Source organism: Lissotriton helveticus, chromosome 6 (assembly GCF_964261635.1).
Source record: "Lissotriton helveticus chromosome 6, aLisHel1.1, whole genome shotgun sequence".
Lineage (NCBI taxonomy): Eukaryota > Metazoa > Chordata > Amphibia > Caudata > Salamandridae > Lissotriton > Lissotriton helveticus.
The window spans coordinates 142,205,731-142,226,874 of NC_136067.1; the positions used below are offsets into that span (position 1 = coordinate 142,205,731).

General features: G+C 43.4%; 2 protein-coding genes across 2 annotated transcripts in view; one reads left to right on the plus strand and one right to left on the minus strand.

Annotated features, from left to right (window-relative positions):
* Positions 1-14,923, minus strand: part of SUPT7L (SPT7 like, STAGA complex subunit gamma) — a 93,377-nt gene extending 78,454 nt beyond the window's left edge. Inside the window, exons 1-2 of the mRNA XM_078647498.1 lie at positions 14,810-14,923; positions 10,135-10,796 (exon numbers count right to left, since the gene is read on the minus strand). Of these exons, the coding sequence (XP_078503624.1) occupies positions 10,135-10,550 (416 nt within the window). The 5' untranslated portion in view covers positions 10,551-10,796; positions 14,810-14,923. The remainder of the gene's footprint in view (positions 1-10,134; positions 10,797-14,809) is intronic.
* Positions 14,924-15,314: 391 nt separating this feature from the next.
* The window catches only part of SLC4A1AP (solute carrier family 4 member 1 adaptor protein), a 119,138-nt gene continuing 113,308 nt past the window's right edge, over positions 15,315-21,144 (plus strand). The window contains exon 1 of the mRNA XM_078647497.1: positions 15,315-16,695. Within this exon, the coding sequence (XP_078503623.1) occupies positions 15,532-16,695 (1,164 nt within the window). The 5' untranslated portion in view covers positions 15,315-15,531. The remainder of the gene's footprint in view (positions 16,696-21,144) is intronic.

Sequence of the window (21,144 nt, forward strand, 5' to 3'; positions counted from 1 at the left end):
TACAATGATCATTTCAAGGAAATCCCTGGCTTACTGAATGTGTGAATAACACACTTAATTTATCTTTTGTCAATAATCCCTGGGGTTTTCCATTTTAAGTTTCTATTGGTTGTGGATTTTCAGTGCTTTCCAATGTTATAGAAATTGTGAAAATCAGTGGTTGTTAGTGTTGACTCGTTCATGTTCTGTTAAGAAAAAACACGGGCTCGTGTTATTCTGGTGCTTAGAAACGAACTTTGCTTTTATTTTTATATCCCTCATTCTTTCCTATTAGACGTTCTACCTTCCTTCTAACCTGTCCCTGTTTCTAACTCACTTTTTTGTACGCTTTCCTAAAATGTACTATTTTGAGTAATATTTCATTATTTGTTTCACCTCCATCGCGGTCTCATTTTCCAGCACTCTCATTCCTCTTTCAAGCAGTCCAATCCCACTCACGTGACTGACATTCATAGATGAGAATATGTTTGCATTTCATGGAGATCTCACTGCACCAGAAAAAAGTGTAATGGTAGCCATTAAAGGCATCTGCTATTTTTTTCTTCAGACAAATAACAAAGAACTTCTGAATGAAAATGTTCTACTTAGTATATGAAATGTATATACTATGGGGAGCTGCGGTCTCTGTTTTTAAAAGCCAGAGCCACATTGCTCTGTTCTTTGTTTTGAGATACCATAAGGGACAGGGCAAATAAATGTATTATCACAGTCTAATCTTGGCCTTTACCTGCTCTATCTGGTCATGGGGGTGGGTGGGGGGGGGAGGCGGGAGCCTGTCAAGGAATAAATATGCATGCTGTTACTTGTAGGTCCTTTGGTGACAGCATATTGCGGTTGTATGAGCAGCAGGTGCAAGACAACAGAAGCTTTATGCTCTGCAACATGTCTTCAGTCATTTGCCTCTGCATTTCACACTACGAATTTTATTTAACATTATTGGGCCATACCTATTGGATTTTGTGTTTATTTGAAAGCCAGCGCAACAACCACTACCCATGGACTTTTACCCTGTTAGTGGGCATTTTGTTTTTAAAGCTTGTGGGAACTGTGCTCTTGCCGGGCAATGCATGAGAGTTACACAAGGCACTTTTATCTTTCCGTTATGTGCACCATGCACTGTTCTAATGCATGTAGGGGTAGAACAAGCACGGCTCAATATATTTCCATTAAATGTGCTCATGGATGTTTGTACAGGTAATGTTGCCAAATGTCTAGCCTTGTTTCTGCACCATAATTTCCAAGCATCATGTTAAGATGAGGGAGTAGGAATAAATGCCGTCAGTGTGTAAGTTCAGAGGGGAGCGTGCATTTATTTTTTGCTGAATTTGCAATTCCTAAATCATATACAAGCAAACATGCATCAGAGGTTGCATCTACACGTTTCTGAACTGTTTTGAGTACGGCTCATACACTAACTGGTAGATTTCCTGAGTAAATGAAAGCAATGAAGGAATGTGAGATGGAGGTGAGACATGCTACCTAAATGCGGGTGAAGTATATACTGGGATCCAGGGACTATGCAGACGATCACAGGCCTATACGTGCCTTAACAAGGCTGGAGTGGGTCTAAGTGGCGCTATGAATTACCAAAAAGGGCTTACGAGTAGGGCATTTACTTGTAATACTTGGCAGCAGAAGTTTCAAAAGCAGCAAAAGTGCAGCAAAATCTGGCGTTTTCCCGCTTCTTCTGAAAAATAAATGTAAAATAATATAAAACTAAATATCCCTGTTGGCTATGCTTTACAAGTTATAATTAGCTCACAATAAAATACTCCTTTAATTAGCTCTAATTGAATTGTGGAAACCCTAAAATCCCTTTCAGATTCTGAACTTGGAATATAAAAAGATTTCTTTGACACTACGGTACCCGAGGTTTAGCCTTGGAAAACAAATAAAAAATAAAAGGTCAATAGAGAAATCAAAATAGGACAGCTGGATCAGAATAGGTGCTTTGATTGCAAGGAGCCCTCGATGTTTTGGGAAGCCCAAAGGAAGGATTTGGATTAGACCTTGAAAGAATCTGAGAGCTGCCATAATTCCACAGACTACTGTGTCCGTTCATTGCAGGCTAACAACATTTGCCACAAAAAAAGGCTACGCTGGGGCGCTCTGTACATGGGCAATCAGGTAGGCCACGGAGGTCACGACCTCTGAGCTCCGACGTCAGCCTATTTATGAAAACAGGAAGTCGAGGCTGGAGTCAGAGCAAGCAGAACCTGCTCCAGCGCCTGCCTCCAAGTTCCTAATGCTCACCTGTAAACGGTGCGATTAGTACATTTCACATCTGCCAGTCATGGCGTCAGCCAAGATCAGTTTCAGATCTTATAATGCAAATTCCACCATTTAGGAAAGCCAAGTTTCAAGTCACTGCTGCCAAACCCTGGAGCTGTGTTCCCTCTAACAGACACGCTTAGGTGCCCGTTCAGCTCCTGCCTTTGTGCTGCACACACAAAAGAAAGGTATGAAGCAGCTGCATGCATTCACCAGGGGAATTACATTAACTTCCTAGGCCGGCTGATAACGCCCACATGGCATTCTCATTAGCATCACTAAAGAATAACGCGTTGCTAGAGCGTTGCCTGCTTTGGGACACCTTTCTGCCACGGTTTCTCTGGCAAACAATTGATGGCCACTGAAGTGTTGCACACACCTCCCATTCAGCATCTAAGGGATATCCAGACACAGTCCTTCTCAATAAATGAACGATAGCATTACCTCGTTTTCCTGCACAAATTAGAATGGGAATTTGTCTTCTGAACTAATGTATTATAATTATTTGCAAGATATGTTCATATCTGAAAATATGATATTAAAATCTTGTAGTACAAAAAGGCTCTTCAAGCTGAGCAATGTAAATACCTTGTGTGGCAAAAGCATATACATTTAAATTGTATTGAATTGGAAATTATTGAAATGATCTGAAATTCAAAACATATATCTTTTGATATGTTGCTAAAATGTTGTGTACTTTTTTGAGTGGGAAACATGTGGGAAAGAGATTTGGTGATACCGATTTGCACTAAACCAAGAAATGAGTTTTGTACAAAGTTCATTAAAATGTAAGTAGGCAGGTTCTTCTGTGTTATATTTGAGGAGTTGCATCTGAAGAGCAACCATAAAGATTTTTAAATAGGAATGTATTTAATGAATTAAATATGTTCTACTAGTCAATAATGTTTTTCTGTTAATGATTAGAGATATACTTTAAATTAAGTTGTCATTTTGCACTTAATGTTTACAGTGAATGCATAACCTATGAGTGTGTTTGTGAGATAGTTATAACACAGCTAAACTCTGTACCCTGAGTGCACCTTTAACAGTGGCGGCAGTTCCATCAAAGGTGGCGAATGCATGTTGAAAGAGCTCCACTCCTGCGCACGTCTCTTACAATAATCCTGCATCATCCTGTTGCTGATATATACTCTCAGCTCCACTCAGGATATTCACCGTGGGGTAGCCATCTTGTGAGAATTACAGACCTGGGGGACCTCTCAGCGACTCAGAGTGCCTGCGCACTCAGACGCGCACCGCGGCCTGATGGGAGGGGTGGGTGGGTGTCATGCTAAAGTATGTGCGACAAGAGGCAGCTGTTTCAGCTGAAACCTATAACGGCTGACAGAGGTGATGGTACCTTCAGTCGAAATGGAGGAAGTGTCCTATAATCCTGAGCCACAACTCGTGTGATGTGGGTTCTGCCGTTCTGGGCACAACTGGGTCCTGGTTGCAACATTCTTATTATGGCAACTGGATTGTAGAGCCAGAGTGTGCCATCTGACTAAGCCCGGGAATGTGGAGACTGTGTTGTGATCCTGTCAACAAAGTTGTGAACAAAGGTAAAACCTGTGAGCAATTTGATCGTTCTGCATTCAAGGGCAGATGTTTAGGTGCGGGAAGATAGGGCATTTGCAAGGAGCCAGAAGTGTGCGGGATGCAGCAACTTGGGTCACTTCCAGAAAGTGTGCAGGATGCAGCATCTTGGGACACGTCTAGGTGTGCAGAAGGCAGGAGGATTTCTTGATAATGGGTAAAACCAATGCCGATCATGATTTGACAGTGAGGAAAGTGCTGGATGTGTTAAAGGAAAAGGGTCTTACAGCAGAATTCAGTAAGTGTAGGTTCGCTCGACAGAGTGTGATGTACCTGGGTCATGTAGTATCCGTCGAGCCCATTAAACCAAAGAGTGAATTGCTGGAGTCCATAGAGAAGTCTCCAATACCTAGTAGCAAGGATGATGTAAGAGCCTTCCTATGGCTTGTGGAATTCTATCCCAAATTCATTGAGAATTTTGCAAGCAAAACGTACAATGTGAGACAACTCCTAGAGAACAAGTGAAAATGTGAGTGGTCAGTTAAATGCCAGGAGGAGTTTGGTTCTATTAAGCAGGAGATGTGTGTGGCTATGTGCCACGTTGAAGTCTAAATCATGACTGAAGCAAGCGGAAAGGACATTGGGGCCGTAATCACCCAGAGGAATGAGAAAGGGGAAGAATGTGTACACCCACAGATGAAAAGTATTCGGTGATAGAACGTGAAGCCTTAGCATGTGTGTGGGGCTTAAAGCATTCCAGACCTTTCATTTGGGGAAGTTGTGTGGTATTAAGGAGTGATCATAAACCACTCACCAAGGATTTGTCCACTAAGGTTGGTGATATTGTCAGTGAAACTTATCAACTCAGTGTGCAGTACATGCCTGGGGTACAAAATAAAGTAGCTGATTTCTTGAGCAGGTTACCGCTTCCTGTTAAGGATGCCATGGGTAAAGACATTGAGCAGTTCAGTGTAGCATGTCTAGGAGAAGATGTGGCTGGTATTCGGTCTAAGGAATGGTATAAGGCTTATGTGGATGATTTGGTGTTGGCTGAAACTATGGTCAGGTTCAGGGAAGGATGGCCTACTAAGGACCATGTTTCCACAAAGTTGGAAGCGTTTTGGGAGCTGCAACATGAATTGTCGGTGGAAGACAACAAATTATTATGGAATGGCAGGATTGTGCACCTGTAAAGTTAAGAAACCGGAGTATTGATTTGTGCCATGAGGGGCTTTTAGGAATTGCAAAGACGAAAAACTGTATGAAGGACCTATAGAGGTGGCCCGGAATGGGGTTGGCCATTGAGAGAAAAGTCCTGGAGTGCATTTTGTGTGAGAATGCAGATAAAAGCCAAATCACACTACGACCACCTTTGTGTCAGATTAGTGTTCCGGGAATCCCATGGGAGAAACTAGGTTTGGACATTACAGGTCCTATTTGGGAGGGAGATATCCAGAAATATCTAGTGGTGGCGGTTGACCATTATTTCAAGTAACCAGAGGTGGAAGTAGTTGATCATGTGGATACTAATACTGTGATTAGATTTCTAGATCGAATATTTCTGAGGGAAGTATTGCCAGAGTCTGTGACCACTGACAATGGAGTAAAATTTGTGGTTGCGGCATTCGAGAAGTTTTTGGGACGGAATGGGGTGAAGCATTGTACTACTGCACTTTACCACCTAGCTAGAAATGGGGCAGTGGAAAGGTTTAATAGAGGGCTCAAGGGGTCAATACAGCTAGTTAAGAGCAATGCTTTGGAGAGGGAGGTAAAATTGTTTCAGACTTTGTGGGCATTCAGAATAGCGCTTTGTGCTTCAACAGGACACTGTCTCTTTGAGTTGATGAGAGGGAGAACTGCTTTTATGAAGGATAACATTGGGTGGATGCCAAGTACTAGAACAGTGAATTGGAAGTGGTGAAGGGACGTAATGCCAAAGCTAAGCAGGTTTACAAACAGTATTTTGATATGAAACATGGATGTAAACCGGTCAGTTTGCAGGTAGGAGACTTGATAAGAGTTAAGAGGACCGGTGTGTTAAGAAGTGGACGGAGCACATTTCGATACCGCATAAGGTGGTCAAAATACTTTGCAATGCTGCGTTATTGAGCAATAGGAAAGTGTGACACTTGAGCGCATTGTCAGTCTGCAACAGGGGAGGAGTACAGTTCACTGAAAGTGGAAGAAGTATTGGAGCGTGGTGGACAGATGATAGCAATGTGCCTAGGGAAACCAATGATGCAACGGGTGTCAACCCAAGAGGAGAAGAGAGTGCAAGGGACACCACCACAGGTGGATAACAAATTGGAGCAGGAGGAGTTACAACTTCCGAAAAGAGCACAGGAGAACTGGGAGTTAGGACGGGGAGGTTTGGTAGGATTGTCAGGAAACCAGATTGGTTGAAAGAATATGTAGATCATTAGAGTTTTATGACATTGCTACCCTCAAAGTTAGAACCCAGAGAGAGTTCATGTATATGCTATTGCTGGGCCTACTGATCCTGGACTTCAATCCAACATCGGCCAACCAAGACAACGGAGGCACTTACAGGTTATGAAATTATAAGCACAAATCATGGCTGCACCGTCTGTGCTGTCTGTTCTCCAGCTATGATCCGAGAAAACTGCGTAGCGGCCTCGGCAGTATGCTTTTCACAAGCGGAGGTCTCCACCCTTGCTTGCAACTTGAGATTTGTAAAAATACTCAGCAATGCATTATACCCTCGGCCTGAACCTTTGCAACGTCCTTATAAAGTCTAGAAATTGATATCGGACTACTACACAAATAAAGCAGGAGACAAATAACTTCCCTCACGGCACTGGATTTTCCAGTAAACCCAAAGAGTTGGAGAAACATCTTGATTTCATGCGGTTACTGGTGCACCTTTCATCGCCAAAAGGCAGGCCCTCCGCAGGAATTCAGTGCAATCTTATTAGAACTACGATTATCATGAGGCATGGGGAGATTGAGTGATTTGCTTAGAATCACAGGATCCTGAACTGTTCCCCAGCCCCAAAGTCTCCAGCTCTGGCAGGTAGGCCACATCTCACTGGAGACGAATATAGTGAAGTTGGAATGTGCTGTGATAAAGTTGGACTTTGTAAATCGCAATACATTCTAATGCTCAAAAAGCTAATAAGATTCAGACAGCTGATAAACAGGTCTCTTGTCACATATGTAAACATGAGCCATGTTTGCGGGGTGGGAGCAGATTTGTGCAGTTCACATACATTTGACGTTTTAGGAAGAAGTGACCAACATGACACTTGGATACCCTGCATGTACCAGTGATTTTGTTGCACTCGTATTCTCTTATATGGATACAGTGAACAGACAGTTGTAGTCAAGAATGCTGTAGGTTGCAGATAAGGACAAGGAGATCAGTGCTGCTACCCTGTCCTTGCCTTGCAAATGTAGGTATTCAAAGATTGCCAGAACTGTGACTCAATACTGCTGAGTGGGTCGAAACCAGATTGGCAGTTACATAGGGCAGATCACACTTTACAATGGTGCTGTACTAGGCATATGCCTTTCCTTTCTATTTGTTTAAAAATGGAGAAATTAGTAGTAAATTCGTACACTTGTTGATGTGGGCAACAGGGTTTTTAGTAGGACAGTGAATTGTGCTTTTGGAAGCCTATGGTGAGCTCACATTTACTGAAAAAAAGAGTGCCAAACTCTATATGGTTGCTCGTCCCAGTGCCTGGACGGTTCTGTGTGTTGCGAGAAAATTAGATTGGGAAAAGCAAGCTGTGGCAGGAGATGTTTTCATTGACCAGTGAGGTTTTTTTAAAAAGAATTTTGGATTTAGCAAAGCTAAAGAAAGATTGGCACAAGTCTGGCTCTGCTCTTCAAGATCCCGGGTTGCAAGAAAGTGGTACATACATCAGACATTCATGGGGAAGGGGTCGTATTGGAGGACATTGGGATAGGGGCAAATATAAATGAGAGGTTCCATGTATTATTTTGACGACTTCAATTGTATTTTTGTGGTTTTGTGGAGTCCCTAATAAACAACTACATTCCAAGGTTCACTGAACTGTCTTTATAAACTATACTGCACAATATAAATTAACTTTCACCATTATCAATTTAGTTCTGAGCCAATTCTTTTCAGAGAAAGTAGTTTCTTATTTAAAAGCTTACTCTCTGAATTTACATCAGATGTTGTCTTTGAATTCCCAAAGAACAATTTATCAGCTTCAGTTCCAGCATTACTGTAGCTCATGTTCCTGGGATACAGGATTTGTTGAGGGCTGGAAACTAGTTAGCTAAATAGGTTTGAGGGCGGGGCAATGCCTTTTGAAATCAACAGGCAGTTTCTTTGGCAGCAAGTTGGCAGAGGTCATGGTCAAATGTAGTCAGGAAAGTAAAAAGTGTGGGTTTGGGACTACCTTAATTTGATTATTCCATGCTTTGGCATAGGATGGGGAGAGGATGGTGAAAAACTAGGTTGCCCATTACGAAGATGCAGTGTGAGAGGCTCAAGAAATAAAATGTTGACTTGGTTGCCAAGCTGAGGTGCGGCATGAAGAACAGGTCAACATCAAATCTCAGTGCATGGCTAATGAGTTGAAGACTAAGGGCAAGCAACAACATGAAAGGTAGCAAGGCATCACTGGTCGACAGGCCACAAGGCACATCCTCCTTCTTCGAAGCATACAAACACTGGCAAATAGCTTCATCCCAGCGTATGAAATAGGGGAGGCAACCCTTTCACGAACACGCGTTCCATGATTAAATGGAAACATAACTGATACATATCTGATTGCATCCGGATTACAACTCCTGGTATTTGTACTTCGTCACAACCAGGCTCAAAATCTCTTTTTCTCTGAGAAGTGCTCTACATTCTTTTGATCTGGGACAACCATGGCTTGATCATTAAGCCTATGGAGGTTAAATGCCACATTCTGTATTCTAACTGTGATCACCTCTTGAACTTACAGTATGTCGTAATCTAAAAGTACTCCAAAAAAAGCAGGCATGGAGCAGTAGACCAAAGCTACCAGAAGGGTTACTGGGTCAAGGCATTTATCCTTCTTCAGCATAATAATTCCACTGAAATCATGGAACAACGACCTTTTGATGATTCTCAAGAAAGTCTCAAAGAAAATCTGAGAAGGCTTTTATTCTATTCTACTCATGTGGTCTGAACACAGACGGGAGAGGGATTCTCAATGGCGAGCTACAGTGCTTACTGATAGACTTCTGATGGTACTCGTGTAGGAGTGGAAGCTTGGAGAAATATGCTTACAAATAGACGGAGCTCTTAGGTCTAGGACACTGGCCCATAAACATGTGCACGCGCTTTAAAGAACTCATCTGACAAGTCTCTAGAGAGCCTACCACGTCTGATAGCAACTCACATGAGAACTTTCTGACACTTGCATCAGCCCTCGCAAAACAAGTTTAAAAAGGGATCAATTTTCAGATCAGGTGTACAAATATGAACTGTACCAGAAGCAATACGCTCTAGCCATTACTAATTTGAAACACTTTCTCTCTCACCCACCTATGTACCTACTGTTCTAAAGTGGTAGAGTGTAACGCAAATGAACTCTCAGGCATCAGCCTAGAAGCATGGCTGGAATCAAGGGCGAATGAAAGGATGAGCATTAATCCCATCACTGATATGTGCCTCCCCCATCTATCTCAGAATGGGCTCTTTACAGGAAATGAAAGCTCCTTCCAGACAAGTATGTGGTAGGAAGTGCAGAGGTGGGAATTCCATTACAAGTTTTCTATGCATGTATCGTTGTTTTGAATGGGCAGGGAACCAGAAATGAAAAAGCAGCCTTACTTTAGTGTCAAGTAGCGGTTACTTCTGACCTACACGAACAGGTAGTAGCAGTCGACTTAGAAGTGATCAGCTAATCAAATAATGTTCTATGTTCACTACAAACAATGTGAATCTACTAAAGAAAATAGACATCACCATCATTCTCATCAGACACAAGGCAGGGAGAGCTTCAGCCAGTCTGCTCGACATCAGATCTTAGTCATATCTCCCACTGAAGCCAGGGACACACTGGGTGAAGAGAGCACTCTAAATACTGAACTTAACTATGCCCCGCCTGCTACCAATGGAAACACTTGTAGTCAAGGTAGTGTTACCGCCACTGCCTAACGAGTATGTATTAGCCAGAGATATTAAACCTATTTTCCTTCCAAGGACTAAAGTAAATATACAGCTTTGGAGCGAGCATTTATACACACTTTTTGTTGTTGCAATATTTGATGCTAGTAAGGCCAAAAGTCATATTTCTTTTAAAGCATGCCAAAGAAACGTATGCCTGTGGATGACAGAAAGAAGTGTGCACATACCTGTAAAAATCACTCTCCGGGTCACTGTGGCGCAGCTGGAACGGCAACTTCGGGATCTTTGAATCCAAGGGACGCAGGTCATCAGGCAATAACGGGGTAACTGGGCGGGGTGGCAGTGGCTCGCTCTCTTCTACTTTGATGCCTTCTGTGGGTTGCGGGTTCGGCGCCTGGCCTGTAGCTATCAGACCGCGCAGGCGCCGGTTGTGTTGGATCAACTGGATGGTGTGAATGGTCAAGCTGCAGGGCTCCGAGGGGATGTCCAGCATGGTGGCATGCCGAGGCTTGTTGGCGGAGGGCTGGTGTAATGGAGGGTCTTGCACTTCCACAGTCCTGAACTCACGCTGCAGCAGATCAAAGGAGCTTCGGCTAGCCTGGCTGGAGGAAGCTGGTATTTCACCCCAGTATTTCATCATCATGCCTCTGGTGTTAAAGCATCACATAGGGACCGTGTGAAATGATGAACTATGTGGCCTGTCAGTAACGTTGATACAAAAATATATTTAAGATCTTTCAAATAGAGCATATAATTTGTAGGCTCGAGATGTCCAGATGAGAACTTTTCCAGGATTCAAGGCCATCGACTGAACTGTCCTGATTTTAGAAACTGCACAAGCTCGCCAATTTGAATTCAGAAGATACCCGTGTACCACAAAAAAACATGCCTGCCAGAGAGAAAGAAAAGCAGAATATTTAGTGTTTATTCACATAATTATAAATTCATAATGTCTCAAAAGCTACATGATTTAATGAGGCTGCAGAATCGCAGCCCTACTAAATATGTAACTAGCAAAACGAAATTTCTCTATGAAACCAGTTCACCTAATTCAATAAGTAACGACCACACAACCTAGGCAGAGACTAGCGTACTGACAGACAGTGAATGAAGAATCCAAAATGCACACTTGCACCATGAACTATTCTGTAAATAAGTATGAACTTTCCCAAGTGCACCATCGCCTCTCAGACTTCTGCAATTGCTAGGAAAACAAATGTCCCATCCAATTAATAGTTCCCGATTCCCTTACTGAATGTAAGCAACACTGAAGTCTCACTTCTTAGAAATTGAAAACTTGATCTGTCGATGTACTAGCCAATGTCATATCACCATCCTGACCGATGACCCCCCAAACTGTAAATATAAAATATTTGCTAATACAATGGAGCTTACGTTTGTGTCTTACACTTGTCACCATAAAGTGATTCTTCAATTTCTGTGATCCTCAAATCTAAATCATCATAAATGATCTACATTTTTCATGTGTAATCACCAACATATGCACCAGCCCTTGTGCGCGTATGTGTTACCAAATACAGCGTTTGTTTGAATGAGTCTCAAATGTAAATAAATAGTCTCACAAGTTACACTTCCCTGTAAATATGAACTGCAGTTCCCCTCAGAATCTACTAGCTTCTATTATGATGTTATGTCCTCTGCGTAAAAGGTGATGGAAAGAATACTTGCAAATAGTCTCTGTCATTGGCAATCGGTCTAGGTAGCATTCCAATCCATAGTTTTTCACTCAAACTGCTCTTTAGACAGAGGCCTCCCTTAGGCAAATCAGTACTGATCCTGCTCACGTCCATCCCGAACTGACAGGCAAAGCTCCTTTCAAGGGAAACATAATCCCAACCATCTCAAACTCATGTATTTCTGCACCGATGTACAGCATTTTCAGCAGACAATTGCTGAGCCCCTCATGAATACAAAGGAGACTACAATAAAACACATTAATTTTATGGAAATCTGTTAAAAGTACAACATTTGTTAACATTTTTTTTACAATATATTTTATTTAAAATAGCCTATAAACAGTGGTTCTTAGCCTTTTGACTACTATGGACCCCCACTTAAGCCTTACTGGAATCTGGCAACCCCCCACTGAATCATTATTGGAAACCGGGGACCTCCTACTGAATCTGGGGATCCCAGCCTAAGCAATGCTGATGATTTGAACGGAAAAACAATACACATACATATGGAAACAAGCATTTAGCAAACAAATACACAAATTATAAAATATTTTATTTAATTCACAAATACATAAAAATCTAAATTTTACTTTTAATGGGAAGGTTACAGCTTTTCTAAATTCAATTGAGGCCACCCATCGGTCAATATTATATTCTGTTTCATGCACTGGCACTGCTCCCACAAATCAATCAGAGGATGCTAACTTAATTTTTAGCTTACAATTTCAAATTCCTTCACGTTTACAAAACATTTTAAAATGATTAGTTTAACATTTTGCTTATATATGTTATCTCTTATATGCATTGCAACGGCAGAAGTCCAAAGTGTGGCTTGAGCCTGTCTGTCTCCTAGGAGATTCTGAACAGGAAAAGCAGCTTCCAACTCACTGGCCAGCAAACCTTGTCTGAGGTTGCTGGAACCTTATATGGTCTGATATTGTTTGTACATGTGTACACTGATTGGTGGTTGTATCTGATGTTTCTATTGGATTAGGGTTAGTGTCCTCATTGGTTGGGTATTTAAGTTTTCTGATTGGTTTCTGGGTCTGTGATTCAATCAATGTAGGGTTGGGACTAGGGCTAGGATTTCTATTGTAGTAGGGACTAGGGTTTCCTGTGTTATTGTTTGTTGGGACTAGGGCTAGGGTTAGACATTTAATTTGAAGTAGCGATTAGGGCTTCTGGTGTGATTGGTTGCTGGACTGGTTGTGGGACTAAGAGTAGGGTTAGGCTATCTATTCGAAGTAGGGACAAGGGCTTCCTGTGCCATTGGTTGCTTGGACTTGGGGAGCGACTACTGGTAGGGCTAGGGCCTCTACTGTACGTAGAGATTAGGGTTTATGAACTGATTGGGTGCTTGGGATAGGGCTAAGATTGGCTGTAAGGTCCTGATCTCCTATTGGTTCTAGAGTTTTAGGGCTAGTGTTGTGATTGGATAGTGTTAGGGCTAGGGTTCCCATTGGCTGACGGGGTCACCTGATTACTAGGGCTATAAAAGACCAGGCTTAGGGCGTCTCAACCGGGCGTTGAGGCCAAGGGCAGAGAGGACAAGGGCAGTTGCCTGTTTGAGCCGGTTAAGGGCAGAGAGGACAAGGGCAGTTGCCTGTTTGAGCCGGTTAAGGGCAAAGAGGACAAGGGCAGTTGCCTGTTTGAGCCGGTTAAGGGCAAAGAGGACAAGGGCAGTTGCCTATATGAGCCTGTTAAGGGCGGAGAGGACAAGGGCAGTTGCCTGTTTGAGCCTGTTCGAGACTGACCAGGGCCAGAAATACTGCCCAATATACATACCTCCATTATGTATGTATCTATATACTTTCAATGTACTTATGGATCTATATATTTATCACCTTCTTCTAATTTAGCATTTCCAATGCACTTCCCTATTTCTTCCCTATTTCTCAGCCTATACTTCGCTCAATATATCCTCTACATCTACTCTCTCATTTAACCTCAAACCACTACTATGATCCCCAAAATAACCCTTTCTAGACTCTTCCCTCTTTTCTACCCCTCCCCAACCCTTCTCAATCCAAATAACTGACTAACATATCCACCACTAAAATTACTTTAGTGTTTCATCATACTAATTCAACACTAATCCTGATGGGTTCCAGAGTAGCTACTTGCGCTTCAAAACCCCATCAGGGGTAGTAAGCGCAATATAAGTACAAACCTCTTTCCCTTCACTATCCCGCCACCAACCCTTCTCTACCCAAATAACTGAATAACATATCCACTACTCAAATTACTTCATATTTTACTATACTAATTTTCAACACTAATCCTTTATGAGTTCCGGATTGGCGTGCTACTCGCCAGAAAAGCGCTTCAACATCCATCAGGGGTAACAAGCGCTATATAAATACAAACCTTTTTTTTCCTCCTCTATCCTTCTGCTATCATTCCAAATCCAAATAACTGACTAACCTATCCACCACTTAAAATGTACTTGCATGTTTCACTATACTAATTCAACACTAATCCTCTGTGGGTCCTGGAGTAGCGTGCTACCCGCCAAAAAAGCGTTTCGACGCCTCGTCTGGAGTAGTAAGCGCTATATAAATGCAATTACAATAAAATTACAATACACACAACTCTGCGTTACTCTTGCGTGTTGTACACGCTGCACTAGCTTACAATCACTCAGGAGAGTATAACTGTGTCCTGCTGCTTCCTATCTATTGTAAATACAGAGCAGGAGTTTCTCGAGCATTTCGGCAGAAAATGTAAGCTTACAGCAAAAAAAAAGCCTTTGTAAATCGAGTCCTGGATTTGTATGGCTATAGGTCTCAAGGTCTTATTTTTGCTTGTACAGTCAGTTCATGCTGTGCTTGAGATTGTGTGCCTTTTGCCTGCGTCGCTTCGTCTCTATGGCATGCTATTTTTGTTTGTTCCATTCTTGTAACAGTTCTTTCGTAACTGGTTCTACTGTACAGTGCTCTGACACCTTCGGGTAAATTCCGCGCTTCATAAAAATGCATTAAATAAAATAAATAAATAAAAACCACACATCACAGAATGCTGGGTGATGCTGACAAATAAGCCAGGTGTTATCTGGGCCATCATGGGTGCCGCATGGCCGCTACTACCCCGCTGGCCGTCGGGCACAGACTCCCTAAGATGCGATGGGCTGCATACGGAAACATGAACGGCTAGGCTAGTTAGTTCCTAAACCCGTAGAGAGACTGTGTAAGTATACAAAGCTTACCGCGTATCTGACAGCAGACAGACTGGGGGCAGGAGGGGGCGTCAGCCCTACGTAACCCGTGACGTAATGCTGGCCGGGTGGCTCTCGGCTTCGAAAGGCGCTGCGCTACCGCTGTAAACGTTATCTGGCTTGCAGAAGAGTCAATCCAATGGCGTCACTGTCGTGTTCCGGCTATCTTGAGGCTCAAGCTGTACCTTAGCATTAAGCGTACATGTGTTCACCTAATAAATACGCTTTATCTCTGGAATCAATAGCCCATTGGACCCAACCAAGAGACAGAGTATTCCAATGTGCGGCATTTTATTATTGTCCTGTAAGCCGGTACTCTTACCTACCTCCAAAAACCCAATAAGCAGCGGGCATATGCCTGGGAAATATTCACAGCAAGCCACGGTACAAATGGAGTCGCTCGCTGCAACTGACTGAAGCTCCCTCCGCCAATCGCATGAAACGAGTTATCTCAACCAATCCGAGATCACCACACATCCCACCCCTACTAGAATGTGTCTACGTCTGCGTGATTGGAGTAAAGCACAGGAGTGCTACAACTCTGGTCCTTCTGGCTGTAAACACAGTGATCTCAAAATATGATACCATAACAACACAAAACGTGTCTTTGAAAGGCGTAGTAACAGGCAACGGACTTCAGAACCCAATCACGGGGTTGAAAGACATTTCCAGAAGAAGGGGTGACCCAGGTAATCAAAGGCTCCGCACTGGACATGGGGGGAGCCGGGGACGGCGGGCAACAAGAAGCGCATGTAGAAAATGGAGAACAGACTCACAAGAGGCCGGTTGAGAAGGGCGAGGGGTCAAAGGAGCAGAGTGAGAGGACAGGAGTACACGGAGAGGGTGATGGCTCAGCAGTCCAGGGTGATGGCTCAGCAGTTCAGGGTGATGGCTCAGTGGCTCAGGGAGACTCATCTGCAGATAGCAGTGAATGTTCAGCCAGATTATCTGTTCATGGGCAGGTACAAGCAGTAGGGGGTGATGGGTCAACAGTGCATGGTGTGGGCCTAGTGGTAGAATGTTACCGGCCAGCAGCTGAGGGGAAGGAAACCAGTCAGTGCCAGGATTTATCAGCCCTGGAAGATGGACCAGCAGCTGAAGGTGGGGAGCTGTCAGCTCACCACAAGGTGCCAGCCAGTCAGTCTGAGGGCACATCCAGTCAGGGGCCAGCTGAAGGCAGGGAGCTGTCAGCTCACCACAAGGTGCCAGCTAGTCAGTCAGAGGGCACATCCAGTCAGGGGCCAGATGAAGGCAGGGAGCTGTCAGCTCATCACAAGGTGCCAGACAGTCACTCTGAAGGGACACCCAGTCAGGATGCAGTTGCACAAAGTGAGGGCCCAAGTGATGAAAGGGAACGATCTACTGGTGATGGCAAGGCAGCCAATCACTGCAATCTGGCAGTGCCACAGTCCACTGGCTCTTCACAGAAGACACCACAGGACGGTAGCCTGGGGAGGATGAGACCTCCGGGGAAGCCACCAGTGCTGGCAAGGAGCACCCCTCCCATCCCGTACCACGAACCTCCATGGGCCGCCGTGCCATCTGCCAGCGCCTCTTACCATCTGGAGACGCTGAAGAACGGGGTCATCCTGTCCAGCCTGCACCTGGCAGGGCAGACCTGGTTTGTCTTTGGGCGGCTGCCTGGGTGCGACGTCTCCATGGAACACCCTTCTGTGTCCCGGTACCACGCCGTGCTCCAGTACCGTGGGGCAGCCGGGTCTGAGGAGCAGCAGGACCGCGGCTTCTACATGTACGACCTGGGGAGCACCCATGGCACATTCGTGAACAAGAAGAAGATTCCACCCAAAACCTACTGCCGCCTGCGAGTGGGACACGTCCTGAAGCTTGGGGGCAGCACACGGCTCTTCATCTTGCAGGTAATGCAGAGGGGCCATAAATATCTTTAGCAACACTACAATTTTGTTTTCATCTAAAGAAAATATTTGACATTCACATTTACTTCCTGCCCACATATCCTTTACAATGCACAGAGTACATTCAAAACTTTAAAAAGCGAATACTTTCTAGCGTAATCAAACTTACTCTCGAGCCAGACGTTTTGTATTTCCTGGGCCAGAGTCAGAAAGTGTTTTTGGGCACCCAGATGTGATATGCACTCATACATTGACTTGCTTATACATAAAATACACTACTAAAATCCCCTTTCAAAGTTGGCGGGCAATATTTGAATTGTGAGCATACAGTTTTTTTGCTCCAGGTTTGCTTTGAGAAATGTTACAATATTTGGGCATTTGCAAGATTTGTTCCTAGTTCAGGTTTTGCAATGTTAATAACTGTCAAAATTGGCACAGGGAAAATTGGTCTAAATTGTGTGCACTAGCACATCACTGTTGCAGATTATCCCTCAATCTGACATCTGAAATACTTGCTAATATTGGTACTATTCACTGCATAGCAAACCACAGTATCACATTAGCTGCCAGTAATTTCAAAGAACTTGGAATAGGGCTATGTGGTTTATGTTTGTGCATGTGTGTGAATGTGAATATAACATGGTCATATTGTGTGAAAGTTGGAGAATATGTCATGTTTATTTGTAAAGCATAATGACACCCATGAGGGTGTCCTGGCGCAGAGCAGGTGTGTGTCCCTAGTCTCGAATATGACAGAGGGATGTTTGAAGAGCCAGATCTTCAACTTGTTGCGGAACTCAAGTAGGGATGAGGAGGCTCTGATGTGTAGTGGGAATTTGTTCCAAGTTTTAAAGTCAATGTACGAGAAGCCCAGCCTCCGGACTTGTTTCTGTGGATGTGTGTGAGTAGGAGGCAGGCCATGTGGAGGAGTCCAGGCAGTTGATGGAAAGAGATGTGGCTGTTCAAATAGGTGGGGCCTACTGTTGAAAGTAAATACCTCACAGGAGTCCAGGTAGTTATTCCAGGAAGTATATTTATTCAGAGTTGAGGTACAGGGGTGGTAGGTAGGAGGTCATGGTAGTTGGTAGGTCAAGATGAAGATAGTATGAAGGTCCCATCAGGAACTGTTTCCTTGAGCTCAGCCAGGAGTCAACTGTCACACACCAGTCACACCACATTCTGTGACATCAATGAACATTCTAAGTGTTCCTAGGCTGAATAAGAAAGGAAGACAGGAGAAAGACAAGGAAAGACCTTATAACATATCCTCTTTCCTTATAAATAGAAAGAAAAGAAAAATAAATAGGATGAGATTTTGATATACAGATATGTAAAATGTAATAATGAATATATCATAGAATGCAGAAATGCAAACACAACAGAATAACAGAATAAGAAGAAACGCACAAAACAGCAAGAATGAACTGCTAAAATCTGGAAAATGAACTACTACAATAAGAAACTTGTAGTAAGACAAGGCACAAACACCAAGTCAAGAAAATGAACTACAACAATCAAGAAAATGTAGTAAAAACAAGGCACGAACACCATCCCCCATTTTCCCAAGGGAACAATAAAACCAATAAAACTGTGCCAAAACTTGAAATGACAGAACACACACCAAAACAGACACACAGGATCACAATGCAATACAAAACATAAAAGAACCCTGAAAGGACAAGAAGTTTCAGGAAATAAACAACACGTACAGAACTTGAACGCCAGACGTCTCCGGCAGACCTATGAAGAGTGAGTAAAATCCGCAGTATAGCACACAGTGAACCAACACGCTAAGCATAGCAGGACACACTACACACAACATAGGAAAAAAGAACGTACGTGAAGAATAAAGAATGAAAATAAATAATAGAATGGTACATAAAATGTACCTGAAAGAATGGTGCCGGGATACACCCACCCGTGATAGAAAACAAGCATTTGCAATGCAATAGGTCTCGCATTATGAAAGTTTGAGCTATTGGTCTTGTAAATGACAATTTTTTTATTTATGTGTTGATTTTGAAAATAGCTAAATTAATAGCTTTGTCATTTTCAATGCCAATAGTAATAACTTTCGCACATGTGACGACTATAGCATTTGTAATGCAACATGTTTTGTATTTACGTGACTTAGATGTATTGATATTACAAATAGCAACAGCTTTTAATTTTTTTAAATAATTAATACTTAAATAAAAGTGATTGTAATTTATATTGGCAATAGCTTAAACTTTTGTAAATAACGTTTGTGAAGATTATGTTCAGTGTATTTTATTGTGATGAAAATCCAAGAACAGAAGTGAAATAACATCTTTTTGTGACATTTGTAATAAAGCTTGAAACATTGAGAGAACATAATTGAACCAGTTGTTGTTGAATGGTTGCACAGATTGATGCTGTGGTGGTGGTGCTGCTGAGTTTTCTCTGAATCTGCACTCTGAATCTGCACCCACAATCTGCACCCTGAATCTGCACCCTGAATCTGCACACTGAATCTGCACTCTGAATCTGCACTCTGAATCTGCACTCTGAATCTGCACCCACAATCTGCACCCACAATCTGCACCCACAATCTGCACCCACAATCTGCACCCACAATCTGCACCCTGAATCTGCACTCTGAATCTGCACTCTGAATCTGCACTCTGAATCTGCACTCTGAATCTGCACCCACAATCTGCACCCACAATCTGCACCCACAATCTGCACCCACAATCTGCACCCACAATCTGCACTCTGAATCTGCACTCTGAATCTGCACTCCGAATCTGCACCCACAATCTGCACCCACAATCTGCACCCACAATCTGCACTCTGAATCTGCACTCTGAATCTGCACCCACAATCTGCACCCAGAATCTGCACCCAGAATCTGCACCCACAATCTGCACTCTGAATCTGCACCCACAATCTGCACCCACAATCTGCACTCTGAATCTGCACTCTGAATCTGCACCCTCAATCTGCACCCACAATCTGCACCCACAATCTGCACTCTGAATCTGCACTCTGAATCTGCACCCACAATCTGCACCCACAATCTGCACTCTGAATCTGCACCTACAATCTGCACCTACAATCTGCACCTACAATCTGCACCTACAATCTGCACCCACAATCTGCACCCACAATCTGCACCCACAATCTGCACCCTGAATCTGCACCCTGAATCTGCACCCTGAATCTGCACCCTGAATCTGCACCCACAATCTGCACCCACAATCTGCACTCTGAATCTGCACTCTGAATCTGCACCCACAATCTGCACTCTGAATCTGCACTCTGAATCTGCACCCACAATCTGCACCCACAATCTGCACCCACAATCTGCACCCACAATCTGCACTCACAATCTGCACTCACAATCTGCACCCACAATCTGCACCCACAATCTGCACCCACAATCTGCACTCACAATCTGCACTCTGCACACTGCACTCTACATATGGTATGTTATGCTTACATACGTTCCATATATTATCCATGTATATGCCACATTTAGTTAAGAATATATGTTCTGTTTAGTTACATTACTTTGTTTGTATACCCTTTTATGCTGCTCTAAAGTTATTTCAATGGGTGAAATGTGGAGCCTGGGTAGCAGGAAGGAGAAGAAAACAGTATAACTTAACAATACTAAATATATTGTAAAAAACACAAAACGCTCGATTTCAAAGTGCTGTTGTTTCAGCTGCTGTATTGTAATTGTTGTTGATAGTTTAAGAATCTTCTAATAAACGACTAACGACCAAGTAAAACGGTTAAAAGGAAATGTAAAGAAAAAGAAAAGAAAGGGAAAACAAGGCAGTGCTGGGAGGGGGGCTGCGCACCAACTGAAGTGCTCTTTGCACGGCCTGTGGCCGTGTGAAGTGATAAGCCTTTGAAGTATGTCACCGCGCCTGAGGGGAGAGCAGAGTTCTGATGGCAAAGTTAGGGGAGGAGAAGTAAAGGCTGTGTTTGCGAGGGGAGGTGCTGGTGTGGGAGGAGTGCTGCTACGGCCTGGGGGAAGCTGGCTATGCAAGTTTATGGCCCAAAAGCGCGTGCCTGTGGCCACGTGAACTTCATGAAAACGCCAGCAAAAAGCTGGTGGTTTCATGAGGATTTTGAGCACTTGAATTCTCGATCCCTCAATGCACTTGCGCGCATTGTAGGTCACGAGACCTAAAAATAAATGGGATACACTCACCCACAGGCAATATACCGGGATACACACACCAGTAGAGTAACATACCGGGATACACTCACCCGTCAAGTAACATACCGGGATACACTCACCCGACAAGTAAAGAAAACAAAAAGTGGGATACACTCACCCACAAGCAAAAATCCAGGATACATTCACCTATGAACAGAAAGTACAGGGATACACTCACCCATTAAGAATGAACAAAGAACAACTCCGAAATACCTGAGTTACACTGTGCGCTAGGCAGAACATGAAGAAAAACAGCA